The sequence below is a fragment of the Pleurodeles waltl genome, chromosome 8 (genome assembly GCF_031143425.1).
Source record: "Pleurodeles waltl isolate 20211129_DDA chromosome 8, aPleWal1.hap1.20221129, whole genome shotgun sequence".
NCBI classification, from domain to species: domain Eukaryota; kingdom Metazoa; phylum Chordata; class Amphibia; order Caudata; family Salamandridae; genus Pleurodeles; species Pleurodeles waltl.
This window is the reverse complement of record NC_090447.1, coordinates 1,504,114,747-1,504,131,651: the sequence shown is the minus strand read 5'-3', so window position 1 is coordinate 1,504,131,651 and position 16,905 is coordinate 1,504,114,747. Positions and strand designations below refer to the sequence as shown.

The 16,905-nt window shown below is 43.1% G+C and overlaps 1 protein-coding gene across 3 annotated transcripts in view; it reads left to right on the top strand.

The window, feature by feature from the left end:
- The window catches only part of LOC138248832 (galactosylgalactosylxylosylprotein 3-beta-glucuronosyltransferase 1-like), a 430,422-nt gene that overhangs the window by 323,535 nt on the left and 89,982 nt on the right, over window positions 1–16,905 (top strand). For all 3 annotated transcript variants that reach the window (XM_069202775.1, XM_069202777.1, XM_069202776.1), the window contains exon 3: window positions 8,357–8,886. In XM_069202775.1, the coding sequence (XP_069058876.1) occupies window positions 8,357–8,886 (530 nt within the window). The remainder of the gene's footprint in view (window positions 1–8,356; window positions 8,887–16,905) is intronic.

Sequence of the window (16,905 nt, the reverse complement as noted above, 5' to 3'; positions counted from 1 at the left end):
TTTGGAAACACTTGTACATGAGAGAGAGAGGGCTTTTTGTTCTTCTTCCTGAGACTGGGACTGTAACAGTGGCAACAGCCATGGACAACTGGAAGGAGAAACCCCCTCTGGTCCAAAAGGACTAAGCACTCTGCCCCATTTGATCCCGGGACTAGTGGGTCTCTCCAAAGGCCATTAAGGCTTGTCCCCTTACTTCCCCAGTTTAGGGAAAGATGTGGACTTCTGCACCTGGAGAAAAAAATACTGGCTCAGGTAAGCAGTGGAACCAGCTCCCTGCAGAGCACGCCGCTTTGGAAGTGAAAAGGTCTCCTTCCGTGAAAACGAAACCTGGTGGATAGACCTCGCCATCAGGAGTAAAATGAGCCCAAGAACATGCAGATTGCCCCAACGAGGCCCAAGATATAACCTTTCTCAAGGTTGGCAGGTTTAGACCTCCTTTGTGAGTGACAGGGGGCATGGGACTCTGCCAGCTGCCTGAAATTAGCCCCGGGGTGAGCTAGGGCCCTGGGGACAGCACGAGGAGCAAATGTTAATTTCACCCAGGAAGGGTGCTTGCATGGGACCCCGCCCCATGCTCATTCCCACCCCCAAGGACCCCCATCTCCGAGAGGGCAAATGCCAAAAGAAGGAGGAGAAGCACAGTTGTGCCCACGGCCCTCCCATCCCCTCTCACCCCCCTTACGCCCCAGAAGAGAACCTCCGGGCGCCATGGAATATGGAGAGTGGGGGAGCGCCGGTGTGCCCCCCCCAACTGTTATGTCTGGGGTGGTGTGGAGCAGCCACCACGCAACTGATACTCCCTGCCCACCGAACCAAGCAGAGGAGAAGATTGTTCCCAACTTCTATGTCAGCAAAGGAGAATGCTGGCCAGGTGGGCAGCCAGCAAGTGCAGCCAGGGGTGAGCTCCTCGAGCTGTCCCCAACAAAGCTGCCATGCAAGGTGCACCGGTGAGGCCGGGCACCCCAAGACAGAAATAAAAAGAAGCAAAGGAGGCTGTGGTGCAAGGCCGTGCGCCAAACATGAAAAATTGCTTTTCCTGTTGCAGCGGGAGAGTCACTCATCAAATATTCGCTGCTCCAGCTGGAGTGACCCATAATACCCTGTGGGGCTTTTCCCGTTTGCATATTATTCGTCACTGCGGTGGCCCCAAAACTGGCAAGGGTGCCACCAGCGAATAAAAGAAAGGGTGGCGGAACACAGCAGGATTGCAGATGCTCCCCTCCCAGAAGCTTCAAAACTGACCCTATGTTTTCAGGGGCCTGGAAATTATGACCCCTCTAAGATTGCCACCAATATTTCAGGCATTCACAAGTTTGAAGCTTTTGCTCTATAGCTGAGAACACAGCATTTTCTGGGGGCTGGCTCTATGGCTGTTATTTATGTGGCTTGAACGTTGCATACTAAAACCATGGCTGATTCACAAGAAAACTTATACCTGAAGTCTAAGGGTTCCAAGACTTCAAGTCTAAGTTTACATATGTGAATTAGACCTCTGGAGGGCAGCACTCTCTAGGGGTTAGTTTTATGGTTGAAATTTATGTGCCCTAAAAGTGTATAAAAAGACACTGACACATGTGTGTTTATATGTAATTGTTTATTAACTGTTTATGTTGCCAGTGATATTGAACTGCTTTATTGACAACATTTATTGCTTTTACTCATGGTTATTACTAATTATTGCATGTACACATTAAATGAGAGTGTTTTTAACATGTGGTTTGTTGGGTTTGTAAAATGGTGAACCTTTGGCAAAGCCAATAGGCTTGCCTTAATTGTTTTGATGATCCTCAATTAAGCCAATAGGCCTGGTTTATTTAAAGTGATGCCCCCTATATTGATGTGCTGTTTGTTGTAGGTGCAGGCTACTATGATTTTGGGGGTCATAACCTTTTAGGGGGTTATATGTGATATCATAATGCCTTCTATGTTGTATTCAATATGCCTTATGTATGTATTTGTAAATTAATGATTAGAATTTAGTAGTGTGTGTGTCATAAATGTACTTTTCCATTTTCTACAGAAAGAGCTCTAACTGGACAACCATTTATTGAGCGATATTCTTGTGCACCAGTGAACGGTGATTACTAGACCACACCACCTCCACGGAGTAGGCCTTGGTCACTCTCAGGCAGAGTGACACAAACTCAGGAAGAAACAATATCCATAGTATGAATTATTGCCCGAGGTTACAAGAACCCACTCAATGATGGTTGCAGCCCAGGCCCTCCATAGACCTAGCCATCAATTGGTGCCTGGAAAGCGTGGAAGGGAGAGCACAGGGAAGGCACCCTCTCTGTCCCTTTATTGGTCCGCCTAAAGAGGGGGCGGGAAGCGAGGCGCGCTTAGAGCAGTGATGGGTTTTGCCGGAGGCAGTCAGAAGAGAAGCCAGGGGCCGGACCGGCTGTAGAGGGTGAGCTGAGATGATCGTAGCGTGTGAACGTGTTTTCAGACAAAATGGCACCCAAACTCACAGAAGTGACTGGGGGGAGGGGTGATTTGAAAGAGCGCACAGAACTTAAAACCACCTGAGCCTGAGGTACGAGACAATGTGGAGGAATCAGCGTTGTCGACTTAAATCTGTGCCTCGCTGATCCTCAAAATGCAAACATACACACCAACAATGGTCCTTCATAGGATTAATCATAAAGTTTAAGAGGGATACTTGTAATGTCTGGTGACACAAAAGTCTAGAGTATACATTATACTGGACTAGAGGGAATGAGGGCCAGATGTAGCAAAGGTTTTTACCCATTCTGTGTCTATGGGAAAAAGTGTTCGTACATATGGCCCTGAGCTCCTATCTTGGGCGTAGTAGTTTTTTTCTGTGGGCTTTGAAGAACTATTACATTTCTGTTTTTGATTTTCCAAAGTGGCTTCTACTTAAGCAAGAAAGAGAATGCATAATCTGAAGCCTCAGTTCCTGACATAAATCCTCCCATCCCACTGACCCTACACTGAAAGAGTTTGCGGCATGCTCTGTGTGCTGGGCGCAGCCTGAAAAGGTACACTTGTGCACGCTAACAAGTAAAGAACACCGTCAAGGCTGACATAGTTTGGGTAGTGACACGTTGCTTTCAAATGTGTGTGTTCTAAGACAACAAATAAAATAAATGGCTTTCCATCTTTAGCGTGTAGAGGGTAATGTCTGCAGCCTCGCTGTCTGTGCTGCATCAACAGCCTTACAGGCTCCAAGATGTGTGGTGCGCGTGGATGGTGAGTGAAAGCGGACTAATGTGCTTCTCAGCATCCCACCCCTTGAGGGTACCAACCCCAAAGTAAACAGACTACACCCCGTCCCTTGCAAAGCCTGACATTCTGAGTACCCAATGGCCATCCGGTGGGCTGATCTACAGTTTGATTGACAGGGCCACAGGGCAATGGCTGAAGTAGGCTGCTGCCCCATGCTATATCCTATAGCTGGCAAAATAATTTTGCCAATGACACAACAACAAAACTGAGAATGAAGATGACTTTAAAAAAACCCTATATTTAAGTATATTCTCCAAAGAAGCTTAGTAAATTCAAAAGTTCTTGACTAACGTCGGACTTAAAAAGTCCCCGGAAATGATTCGGACGCATAAATAATCAACCAGAGCTAACTAATACTTAACAGAAAACTGTTAACAAGCAGTTTCTCGTCTGAAGTGCAACGTAAGACTCATCTCGGTAAAGATGAGTTCTGAGCCTCTAGTGCCTCACACTGGGTTGTACTGATGAATGTGTGTTTCTCCTTTGAAAAACTGACCTGATCAGCAAAATGTATTGTACAACCCTTTGAGTCCTAGAGCTTGCCAAGAATTGCTTGCAGTGAAACCCTTAAACACTCTTTGGTGCACATTAAATGCAAAGTGGTGGCACATTTTACCTCCTTTGCTGGAGGAACTTATTGCATGTATGTGAGGTATTGCTACTCAGTTCATGTTGGTTGTCTGACAGGATATCAATCACAAAAATATCACGTGGATAGAATATCATGTCACAAATATCTAGGAGCAAAATATTGAGAAATAAGTGCAAATAGGTAAGTACAGATTTACTATTTTGAACTCCACATCTGCATACTCTAAAGATTTATATAGCATCAAGGTACATATATGTGGAGTTAAGTAGTGTAAAACTATGTTTTCCCAGCGAAACATATCTTCTGCATATTTTTGTCTTCGATGTTCTTCGCATGAAAACACTGTAAGGTTTCAGACGTGTACAGTCCTCGACCTTCTCCGTGACTTGCATCTGTTTAGACTGCTTGTGCCCCCTGAATGTTTCAACCATTTTCACCTATGCCAATGGAAATGTGCTATTGCCCTCTTTCAGCCTCTAGGGTAGTAACTGGGCACTTTCTGGAAGTCTTCTACCTGCTCTGCTGTTCAGGAGTTATTGATGGAATTAATAATGAATATCTTTTTGATTAAATGGAGATCACCTGTGACACTGAATACAGCCCTTCCACTCCTTGCTTTTTCTAAATTATTTGTATTTGGCAAAAGTTCAATTAACTATGTAACAGGGTCGATGTTATGAAAAGCGCTTGACTTCTGCCAAGCGAGATCGCGCTGCGAAAAAAAGGTAAAAAGTAGTTCACAAACCTGACGGGAAACAGCGAGCCTGGCATGTTTTCAGTACTTGGTTGCTGCACTTGAGGAGGGTTAACCACCGGAAAAGGCCTGACGTATGCGTGCCTTCCACTAATGAAAGCAAGCAGATTTTGAAAGGCAAGCCCACTACCCAATGAAAGACGCTTGCGTGACATGGATGGGGCTCCAAGCCCTTTTCTAACTCCTAAAGTGTCTCGCAAGCGAAACGCATGCGCAAGCGCATGCGACGGAGGCTCGACCCTAAAAAGTAAAACCACTCCTCCCTAATTGAGACTTCAGGGCTGCTGTTAAAGCCCTTCTACTGTTGTTCCAAGAAGATGACTGCCCTGCTCCAACGTCACCCAGACTCTAGACTGTCCTCTATCCTTTTTAACAGCATCCTGTGCACCTCATCAAAGGCGCAAAAAATATGAGCACATCACCTCCTACCCTGATGGGAGTCTACCGGCTCCCCTACCAGCACGTGTAATCTTCAAAACCGGCTGCATCACCTACAAAGCCATCATGAACGGCACCCAACCTATTCTGCTGGCAAGCTCATCATCTCTGGTATCTCTCTGCACACCTGCAGCCAGGAAATTGTCAGATTAGAGACAAAGAAGTTGAAAAAAAGGGAAAAAAGGCAATGTTTCTTCCTCAATGGAGTACTCAGAATCTGGAACAAATCAGTTTCTATTAGGACTGTCTCAACCTTGCTACAATTCGGGAAAGACCTGAAGTCAGACCCCTTTAAAGATCACTACATCATGATTAAAGATCCTGTTTTTCTGTCTTTTCTATCTATATTTGTACATTTTTATTTTTTGCTCACTTTATCTGTGTTTATCAATATTTATTTCGGGTTTCGTGACATAATAAGCTTGCCTGACAGGAATGAGAATCATTAAAAAAAAGCTTTTTTCCACTTTTGTTCTTATATAAAAATATGCAGTCAGAGATGCAGATTTCTGACTGTATATATCTGCAAAAATCAATAAAATGGAACGTAGGGAGCCCTAATCATGAGGCAGCATCAGTCCACTCTTCCTGTTAGTAACAAGCTACTCTTTATATCAGACTGGTTGGATATTTGCCTTTGACTATGTACAGTGCTCCTTGGGGGGTGCTAATCCTGTACCTTCTCTGTAAAGTGCTGTCAAAACTAGATGGTATTTAAGTCTTCAAGAAGGAGGTGATGAGTGAGGACATTGCACTTCTGCTGATAGAGTTCCAAACTTTCAGGACAGAGCCTGTGAAAACTTTTCTGATGACTTGATGCCTCACTGGGATATACAGGAGAAGCCCTTGCACAAACTGTCTGTGATCCTCTTGACAGAGAAAGCATGTCTGCACACTACCTGGTAGTTTGTAGGTGTACAGCCTTGTAGAACATGTATGTTAAGTTGGTTTAATGTCTAGATTCAAATAGGAGTAAGAGGGGGTCATCAGAATAAGGGAAATGTGGTCAGAGCAGTGGCTCTATGCCTCAACCAGCTGCTGCCTTTTGTGCTGATTTTAAGAGGGTTTGGTGATTTTAGGAGGTATCATTGCTGTAGGTGAGGCTTGTCAGAAATGAACCAGGGACTGAACCACTGAATAGTGTTAGCCATGCTCTGAATGTAATCATGCTATGATCATCAGAATTTACAGTTGAAGACTTGGCCATTTTACTTGGTTAGTCATATGTAGGTGAAGATGCAATGTCTAAGATTAAAACCTAGGCCCAGATTTACTACTTTTTAGTGTGACAATTTGTGCAACACAAAGAATCGCGAAGGCATGCATGAATTTACTATAACACGCAAAAACAGACTTGCAACACATTTACATGCTTGCGTGGCACTACACAAATCTGGCGTTTTGCGTGAAATTCATGCAAATGCATGCAAAGCGGGTGTGGAAGGGTATTTCCTACCCAACCAGCACAAACAAAATTTACAAAAGCCACACAAATCCCTGCAAACTAGCTCATGCGTCATTTGCGTCAGAAAACGAGAGCACATACAAATAAGGGGCAAAAGTAGTCTTAACAAAACAAGGAGAGACTGTAAAAGGAACATCATAGAAACATTTGTGATGAGGGAAGCCAAATGGAGATACTAATGGCAAGACATAGGCGTCGTCTACTTGAGCAAGGACGAAGAAGACAAGGCAAGGAGAACATTTGCAAATAGAGGGTTTCATTGTTTGAAGAAATAATAAAGAAATATAGATTAAGCCGGGACATGATTGATTGTTTCCTTCACCAAATTGCACCAGCTCTTGAACCATCAACTACAACATCACATGCCATGCCAGCACACGTGAAACCTCTGGGAGTGCTACATCTATTAGCCTCTGGATCCCTCCAGGATACAGAAGCTGCAGTGGTTGATGTATCACAGAGCGCCTTGTCTGCCTTCTTGCCAACAGATCTGGAAGCCACATTGAGACCAACACCGCAGCACACCAGCTTCCCCAAACCTGGCCCACAAACACAAAAAGTAAAGCAAGGTTTTTACCATATTCTGCGACTGAATTTGCCATTTCGTCATTGTTTCTTTGAGGGCATTGTTTTTCTCCTCTGTGTTCCATTTTGCCTTTGTAAATCAGCTTTGCAGTCTCTGTTCAAACTTTTGTGCTGCTTCACATCATTTTTTTGACCTCTTACGTGTTGCTATGTTGTTTTGCGTTGCTTCGCAGCGCTATTTCTGCACCGGCGTGCCTTCACGTTCATTTGCATCGTAAATATGATGCTAGATTGATGCTGTTAACCGGCGCTAACATTTTTGGCGCAAAACATCACCAAAATAGATTTTAGTAAATATACCCCCTGGTGATTTATCATTGCTGATGGTGTGCTCATCCACATCTGGACAGGAGGAGTTGATGGGGAAGAGGAGACATTTATAAATTCTGTTTTCTGTGATTTCATTTAAGAAAGTGTAGGTACACTCAGTTCTGAATTTGCAACAGTCAGAGAGGCAGGCAGCTTAATGAGTGATGTACTGTTGCATAGTTATTTGGTGTATCACCCAATATTGGTATGTGGTATGGGTAAGGTGGGTTTTATATTGCCCAGTGTCTCCTTCTTGGTATAGAAACATATGCCTGAAGAGCAATAAAGTGCCTGAGGTTGTTTGTTCCACGTCAGAAGGATAAGGCCTTGAAGTTAGGGCTAGACCGCTTCCCTAGGCTTGGGGCCAGACTGATTTGCACATGGTGTGTCCTCTCTTCCAAAGGCACAGTAGAACTTAAAAATGATGGAATCCAGCTCAGAAACGATGTCCCCATACAAAGCTGTAAGTATTCAAATTGCAATTTGAAAGGTCTTGGATAATTTCTGATTCTGCAAATGTAGGATAAGGAAACTATATCTTGAGCTATGCAAAGAATAATGACAATAAATGTCTTCTAACCAAAATCAGCTATGTGAACATTTATACACACCTTCACACCCCATGCTGGTATTATATTATTTTCAAAATGAAAACAATGCAAATTGCACACCAAATGTGAATAGGCACATTGCACCACAATATAGTCAGAAATGTTCCACAGAGTTCAGCATCCACCTTTGGCACCTTCAGTGACGTGATGGGTTTTTTAAGGATCAGAACTTTTCGGGTTTGTAACATTAATGTATATTCATCTTCATGACATGCAAAGATATATGATGGCATTAAGCAAAGGGTTTGGGCCAATATTGCCAGATGAACCCCATAAACATATTGTAACTACACTTGGATGCATAGGAAAGTAGAAAATCTAATTTTGAATTTCTCTGGTTTTGTGTGTCTTAGGAGATACAAGTGAGAATTCTTCACTCCGCTTTCTTCACAACGTCTCTCAGTTCAGAGAGGAAGGCCACCCATGCGTTCAAAACCAACGTTCCAGAGGTACACCAGTGGTCATCAAGGCTTACGTATATGCAAGACCACCGCCGTGGTCAGAGTTTCTACCCACCATCTACGTGATAACACCCACCTACACAAGGCCTGTCCAGAAGGCGGAGCTGACCCGTCTAGCCAACACATTCTTACACGTGCGGAACTTGTACTGGATCGTGGTTGAGGATTCCCCAAGGAGAACCAACCTGGTGGCCAATCTACTGGAGACATCCAGTCTGAACTTCACCCACCTGAATGTGGAAAGTCCCAGGAGCTTGAAGCTCGGCCTGTCCTGGATGCCATCTCACACGCCTCGTGGCACCCTGCAGAGGAACCTGGGTCTGCGCTGGCTAAGAGATAATCTCAGGACTATGAACACTCAAGAAGGGGTAGTGTATTTTGCAGACGATGATAACACATACAGCTTGGAGCTATTTGAAGAGGTAAACGTTTACAAGCATTTTTATCACGACAAGTGTTTTAAAAATAATACAAATTAGTATTTTGAGCTCAGACTTTCATCAGTGTGAATTGATTCATTTAGTTTTGGGTGGGTAGCACTGCAGTAAGATTACTAGGGAATCTGTGTGCAAAATGTCATGCATTGCATCTGCATGCAAAGATGTCTGCAACTGCTTTGCATGTGGAGATTGTAGTAATTACTATCGAAGACAAAATATCAATGGGTCACAACATTGTGACCAGAATATCGAGGGGCAAAATATTGAATATATAATTACACAGAAGCAGTGTTATTTCAACGTCTTTAGGAGACATATTTCAGGGGCCCCTGTAAAGAACAGATTGGAATTTTATTACCATTGCATAATAATTCTAAATACAGCAGGATCACTCAGCAACAGTTGAAATATGTCTTGCCCAGGACTGCTAAAATCTTTACGATGACACTCGGTAGAGACTGAGTTAAGGGCAGAGGTAAGCAGAGAAAGAAAAATAGAATAGACAGAGATCAGTTAGAGGGACATTTCACCTTCCCAGGGAGGCTCCTGGAAGGGGGGAGAAGGGTCCTGGGCAATTGCCCACTTTTCCCATGTCCTAAAACTTTCTCTACACAGAGGGAGGCAAGGATGTACTATTGTTAACTCCAAATCTGTGTACCTTGAGTATATACAGATAGACAGGCAGCAAGATAGATAGATAGGTAGATAGATAGATAGATAGATAGATAGATAGATAGATAGATAGATAGATAGATAGATAGATAGATAGATAGATAGATAGACAGTGGCGGCCGGCAGCTTTAGGAGGGAGGAGGGCGGGCGGGGCACACACACACACACAGACTCATTCTTTCACACACAGACACGCATGCACGCACATCCATTAACAACACTCATACCATTCAAACATGCACGCACGCACCAAACATTCATTTTAAAACATCACACACACTCATTCTTTCACACACGCACGTACACACATCCATTAACAACACTCATACCATTCAAACATGCACGCACGCACCATACATTCATTTTAAAAGATCACACACACACACTCATTCTTTCACACACGCACGCACATCCATTAACAACACTCATAACACTCAAACATGCACACGTGCACCAAACATTCAATTTAAAACATCACACACACACACACACACACACACACTTACCTTCAGCCTCCAGGTCCCAGGAGAGTTGGGACTGCTGAGGGAAGGTACCAGTCCCAGCCTCGTCACAGAGTGGGATGGGGTCAGTGAGACTGCTGTGACGAAGTGTCACTGATTGACACTCGCCCTGGGTGCTTCAGGGCTTAAACTGAAGCGCCCAGGGAGAGTGTCAATGGGTGACGCTTTCCTCGTCACCCAGGAAAGGGCCTCGAGGCACCTTTGCTGGGCTGAGGAGGTCAAGCACATAGGAGCTGTGACCTCCTCAGCCCAGCAAAGTTCAGCTCAGGCAGCCAGGAGTCTGCGCAAATCGCGCATGTCTGCTCCTGGCTGCCTGACCTGAACATGAAGAGTGTCTGTCAGGCTGACCTTTGTTCAGCCTGACAGACACTCTTCATGGGGTAGGGGGGCGTGGCCCCTCCGCCCTAAAGGACGGGCAGCCACTGTAGATAGATAATCTAAACAACTGACCTTTCGATATTTTGTTCCTTGGTCACGATATTGTTAACCCTCGATACTCTGACTTTGATATTTCCACCGTACTCCCATGTGGAATTTACCTGATTTGTTTGTTCAAACCATACTTGATTTGTGTGATTTTGGAACATAAAACATTTTTTAAACTTCTGACTATGGCATTTGGTGGGAATTCATAGCCATTTGCCTAGCATAATACATTCATGAGGGTTTCATCCCAGCATGCAACAGAAACCTTTATGACAGTACAGGACAAGATCTCTGTGGTCTTTAATGAAAAAGGTGTGACACCTGTTCTCTTACTTGTCAGCAGATCTCAACCCTGTGGATTACTCCCTTCTCTTGGATCATCTCAGTCCTGTAGCTGGGTTTGTGGGGAGTCTCTAAAATGGCTTCAATCCTTCCTGTAAGAATGTAGACAGTGTGTGACCTGGCCTCTTGCTTGTCAACTATTGAGATGGTAGAATTTTGTGGTCTACAGTGCTCGCCGCTACCCCCCTTTGATTTGCAATATCTTTATCAAACCACTAATTGATCTTACAAACCATGATTGCAGCCTCACTCTTATGCTAAGGTGGACCAAGAAAATCTTCTGTGTTTGTGTTTTCCATTTTATCAGTTCATTAATAAGTTATATTGGTTGCAACTGGGAAGTGGATAATTTTCAAGATATGCCCGACGTTTATGTGTGTACATGGAGCGAATACACAGTAGCTCATGGTCTAAATTCATCCTTCTGTCTGGACAGCTACTCTGGTCAACCACTCTAGAGTTCCAAACAGCACCTAAATCATATTTTAAAATATTTTAGAAGTATACCTGCTGAGATTCAATGGTTGCTAAATTTGAGGCATTTGAAAAATGACCAGATCACTTCTCAGTTAAGTTGGCTATCCTAGCAGTCTACATGACATTAATGCCTTCATTTATGGAAGGTTATGTGAGGCAATCTAGTTTGCAGTTTGCACCGGATTATCCCAATTGAAACAGCAATGCGAATGGTATGATAGACGTAGTTTCATCCCTTTCAAATCTGAAGCTTCTGTCACTCCTGAGGGTACTTAGAACCACGCTTCGATGAACACCATTAATTACTCATTGAGTGGAGGGATCCATTGTACCACTGGGAAACCAATGTGCAGTCAACGGTCACATTATATGGCAGCCTATTTCGTGCCGGGAGGTCGGAAAGTGAGTCAGGCCCGAGCCAGATCTGGGACTTGGCTCCTCAAGCCAAAGCATGACCATGGACATCAAGTGTGGTTCGCCAAGTGTAGAAGCTGCTTCCTCGCTCCTACCCCTTCGTACCCAATGCACTCCTCCCACCAGTCTTGATCTCAGGGGTCCAGAGGGCGACCGCAGCAAAAGAAAGCGAGCAAGAGGTGTTTACTTTCTGTACTTCCACTCCTTGCCCTTGTCATCACCAAAGACAGGAGACCGAATAGGGCCTCAGGGTGGGACAAGGAGTTAACCCTGTGATATCATCAAGGGTCAAATGGTGTGTGAAGTCACTTCTGCTACCTCTGGTATTTTAGTCACTGACTATAACCATACTTTGATTATCAGAAAGCCCAACTTCACCTTTACCATAAGAACTGGAGAAATACTGTGATGATACAATGTCAAGTCTATGATGTGATCTTAAGCCAAATGCTGAGTATTTTTCATAAATGAATCTGTGCATTGTTTATTATTGTTGAGAAGTATCCCCTTAAATCACAGATGCAAGTTAGTTTCATAATTTGTAGAATTATTTCTTACAAGTTACTTGGACATACTGCTGATTCAAGTTGTGATTATTCAATGAAAAGGTGGGCTGGGGTTTTCTGTGTTACTTAAGCTATATTCCTCTGGTCCAGACACCAACATTTTTAAATCTAGGATGCAAGAAACCAACACAGCACAAAGAATCTGCTTGCAATCCTCCCGCAATAATATTCATGAGGCAGAATTTGTACTATGGCACCTTGAAAACACCGGTGAACACAGAGCTGGAGGCGTGCAAGGGAGAGCAAAACTCCATCTATGCGTCCACTCGAGCAATGTTATAAAATAGAACCAGAGGACTTGGGTCTGTTGTTTACCATCACTCTGCCAGTTGCTCTCCCTCAGACATTGGATGGTGAACATTATAAACAGTTTAAATTTTAGGAAACCTTGAAACTGGTAACCAATTGATCCTTTGTGACCGCGTAAGTGCCACAACATTGATACATGCTGTTGTAAGTGAGAGGGTAATGGAACTTTACTCCTCACTTTGCTCATCTACTTGCAAGGATTTGCAATTTGTTGACATTGCTATTTGTAAATATATGTGTCATTGCAATATCATTTATTACACAGGGTCTTCAGATCCTTTCTAAATTTCAAACAGCCCGATTCCCTTCAATAGTGATTAGGCAATGTCTTCCCTAATGTGTGGCATTGATAGGGAAAACCTCCAAAACCTTTGGGCATTACCTGGCACATATCTAATATGTTTTGGTCACTTAGAGTTAAGTTTCCCATTTCTGCATCCAATATACCTTGTGATTCCTAATCGGTTGTAATTCAAGTGACACACTCAGTCAGGTTTTGTCGGGTGTAGGAAATTTGCACCACACATCACAGTTGGATTTGAATATCTCTCTTGCATCTGCTCGAAGGGACACCACATAACCTAGATTATATTTTGAATATTTTTATAATGCTTTTGATACATCAGAAACAATATGGGATCAGAATTCCTGATTTGCCCCCAACAGAGAACAAGGAAGGATACATTTTTTATTTTAATAATGGATCCCCAAAGGTGCTAGATTCACCAAACGACGGACGGTCCTTGGCATAATATGATTCAACCACAGTTTGTTTCTTCTCTGATAATATTGTCCTTTGATAGGGCACTAATAGGTCTTCAATGTGTCTTTAGCATCACTTTGACCCATTTGTTGTTGTCTACCAATCCCAAAACACAAAGAATTAATTTTTGGTAGATCTCAGAAAATGTGAATGGTACCTTATTACGAATCTCCAGCACGTATCGAACTACAGGGATCTGTGAGTCTTGGCACACCCAGGGCCTGATTTACAGTTTAGTGGATGGGGTTTCTCCGTCACAAAAGTAATGGATGTCCTGTACGCCGTATTACGATTCCATTATATCCTATGTAAATTGTAGTATGGCTGACGGAAAATCCATCTTATTTGTGACGGAGTAACCCATCGACCAAACTCTAAATCAGGCCTTCAGTCTTGGCACACTGAGTTGGAGCACAGCTTATCTGGCCAAGCAGTAAAGTATTAATTCTTTAGCAAGTGCTTTGTGTAGGTTTAAAAGGCCTTTTGGCGACTCCTCCATAAACCAGCTGTTAAAATCTCACAAGATAATACTAGTCCCAATTGTTTTTTAAATTACTTATTGCATGCATTTTTATAAAACATAAGTAATGTCCTATAATATGCAGCCACTTACAGTTGCCATCTCATTATACACAGTTTTCAGAGACTAATGATACAATTTGAACAAAACAGGTAGTACATCATCAGTTAAAAAAAAACTTGTTGATGTGGCAGCTCCCAGCTAAGCATCTACCCAACATTAAGAGCGAGGTAGGGTCCGTAATGGTAAGTGATGGGACAGGTACCTGTGGACCCTGCAATGGCTTTAGCTATTGTTTCCATCTCTCAAGGACTCAGCTGAGGGCGAGGTAGGAGAATGATTAGAAGGTAGGATCACAGTGGGGCTCAACTATAATTAGGGCGTGATAACAATGGGCCCCAAATGTCTTTAGGGCGTGACAGCAGTGGGCTCAAATATCTTTAGGGCATGTTGACTGTGAAGAATAGAGGTATATGTTTCAAACACGTCACTAAAGTCTGTTAGATCTGATAGCAAATCTTGTATCTTGTGGCATGGACCCCTCAACCAATTGATACCCACTTACCTTTTTGCTAGCAGCAGCACCACCAGTGCCATGCATATTGCATACATGCTTCAGTTGAACGCCTTTGATTGCCGTGCACCAGGCTGGCCTAGGGAGTACAACCGATTTAATGAAGGCTGCTCTACTCACTAATAATAGCAGTACGTGGATCCACCAACCTACTTGTTCCACAATTTTCGTGTAGGCAACACCCTAGTTGTCTCTGATGACCTGATCCACACCCCTGTGTATTTGAATTCCAAGGTATTTGACCAACCATTCATACCAGAGTAGGTTGAACTCCATGTCAAATTTCCAGGTGACCAGAGTCAGGGGAAAAATGAAATTTCCCAAGATATATGGCGATGCCTGCCAGTCCACCAAATCAGACTATTTTGCAAATGATGGGAGCTAAGTGTCTTATAAATAGCAATATGTCATCAACAAACATCTACAGCAGAAGTCCATTTGTCCTTAAGCATAGGTCTGTGGCCAAGTGATACTGTTGAAGCATTCACACCAGTGGTTCAATGGACATGGCAAATAGGGTCCAGGACTGGAAGGGCACCACTTGGAGAGTCAGAACTTACTCAGGCTGGGTCCAGTTGCAGGTTCAAGATGGTTGGAGACCTTTCTGTCTCTCAGGCTCTGATCAGAAGGTCATCCAACTAATTCTTCAAGTCATGCAAGAAGAAAAGCAGGTTTCAAGCAACTGGACAGTCATCTGAGTTTTTGGAGATATGGCTGCAGGACTAATGCAGAAAGGAAAGTAGTGAGCTAGAGCACAAGTTCATGTGATCTGGTTTGGGCCCACAAATAAGAATGATTCACTCACCGCCTCACTTGCCTCAATTACCAGTGTTTGGATATTGCAAGTGTCACAATTTGTCTGAGCACACGGTACAACAAAATCAGGTTTCTGGCTTGATAGTTGGGGGTATTAGAATTGCTGGGCTTTATTTCAAAAGCCTGAATAGCTCAGATGATTTTTTTTGTTGAAAGAGCAATGGCAGATAGATTTTCATGTATGAGCATTGCATTGGGTGTTGATATTTTCTCTCTGGTTTAGATTAGTGCTGCTGATGCCCAAGGGGGAGGCAGAGTTTTTCTTTATTCATGTTTTTTTTTTTTTACTGGGATATGAGCATTGCTTTGGTGTTGATATTTTCCTTCAGGTTTAGATTAGTTCTGCTGATGCCCAAGGGTGAGGCTGGGTTTTTCTTTATTCATGTGGGTTGTATTATTTTATTTTATTTTTTTTAACTGGGATGTGACTTCTTTTTCCAGGCAAGTGTGTTGAGAGTTGTTCGGTGGCTGATGTTAAAAGTGAAGAGTGGTGTGTCTGGAATATTGTATCTGTGCACTTCATCTACGTGGTGGGAAGAATGGATAGGATTATTCAGGGACGGTCAGTTTGAGTTGCAGTTCTGTGCTTCGTTGGTTGTTGGGATGGTGCTGTTATGTGTGTTTTATCCTGTATGACATGGTTCCCTGTCTAGAAGGGTGTAGCAAAAGCTCTTTCTTTCTAGTCCAGCCTATGATGTAGAACGTAGTCAAAGACATCTCAAAATGAAGGTGTCGGTAGGTCAGCTGGGTACAACTTAGGGACCTGATTTAAAGTTGCCTGGCAATGGAACTTACTCCAGGTTTTGTGAAAAATGGAAAATCCAGAGGAGTATTTTATACATAGGATGGAGACAATTCCTCTGATTGATTCTCCTCTAATTTCAGCACTTTGTCTAGAAACCAGATCATTTTACATATTTCACCCATTTTCCACTCAATTAAAAAAATTGGTTCTAAGCCCATTGTATGTTCAGTCAACTCTTGTCAGTGCACTTCTGCAGCGTACTCAACCTATAGGTATTCAAGCGTTGTATATGTAGCTCTAACTCCTGAAACTAAGCAGGTGAAACCACAATGTTGTACACTCGTCTTTAAAATAGAAAATTTCTTATAAGTTTGAATCCCGGTGATAGGTTTTTCAAACTGTAAACCATTCAACCTGCTGTATCTTCTCACCTAAAGTACTTTGATGAACCCTAGGAATCATTAAAAGCCTCTTATCCAGGATCTCAATGCTCTCATCATGATCCAGACCTTCAATCTGCACCTTCAATGCTCTGCTCCATCGTCATGCCAAGGTTTATACTCCAAGGTTAGTGCTCTGTATTTAAGCTTCTCCAAGATCTTAGCCATCTTAGTTGGTTACTCCCGTTACAGCAAGACTTTGAATCCCTTGCAAACTTTCCAGAATTTTCTTGCATGCAACCAAAAACATTATATTACATTGGTTCAGTCATGGGTTCAATTATGGCTCTTATTATCGTCGCTTTGCCTCCTTTCCCAAGTAATGGACGTAATTGGCCACTATACAAATATGATATTTGCATCTACTTGTCAGATACTGCACATGTCCATCTAGATTTAGGGCCTGATTTAGATCT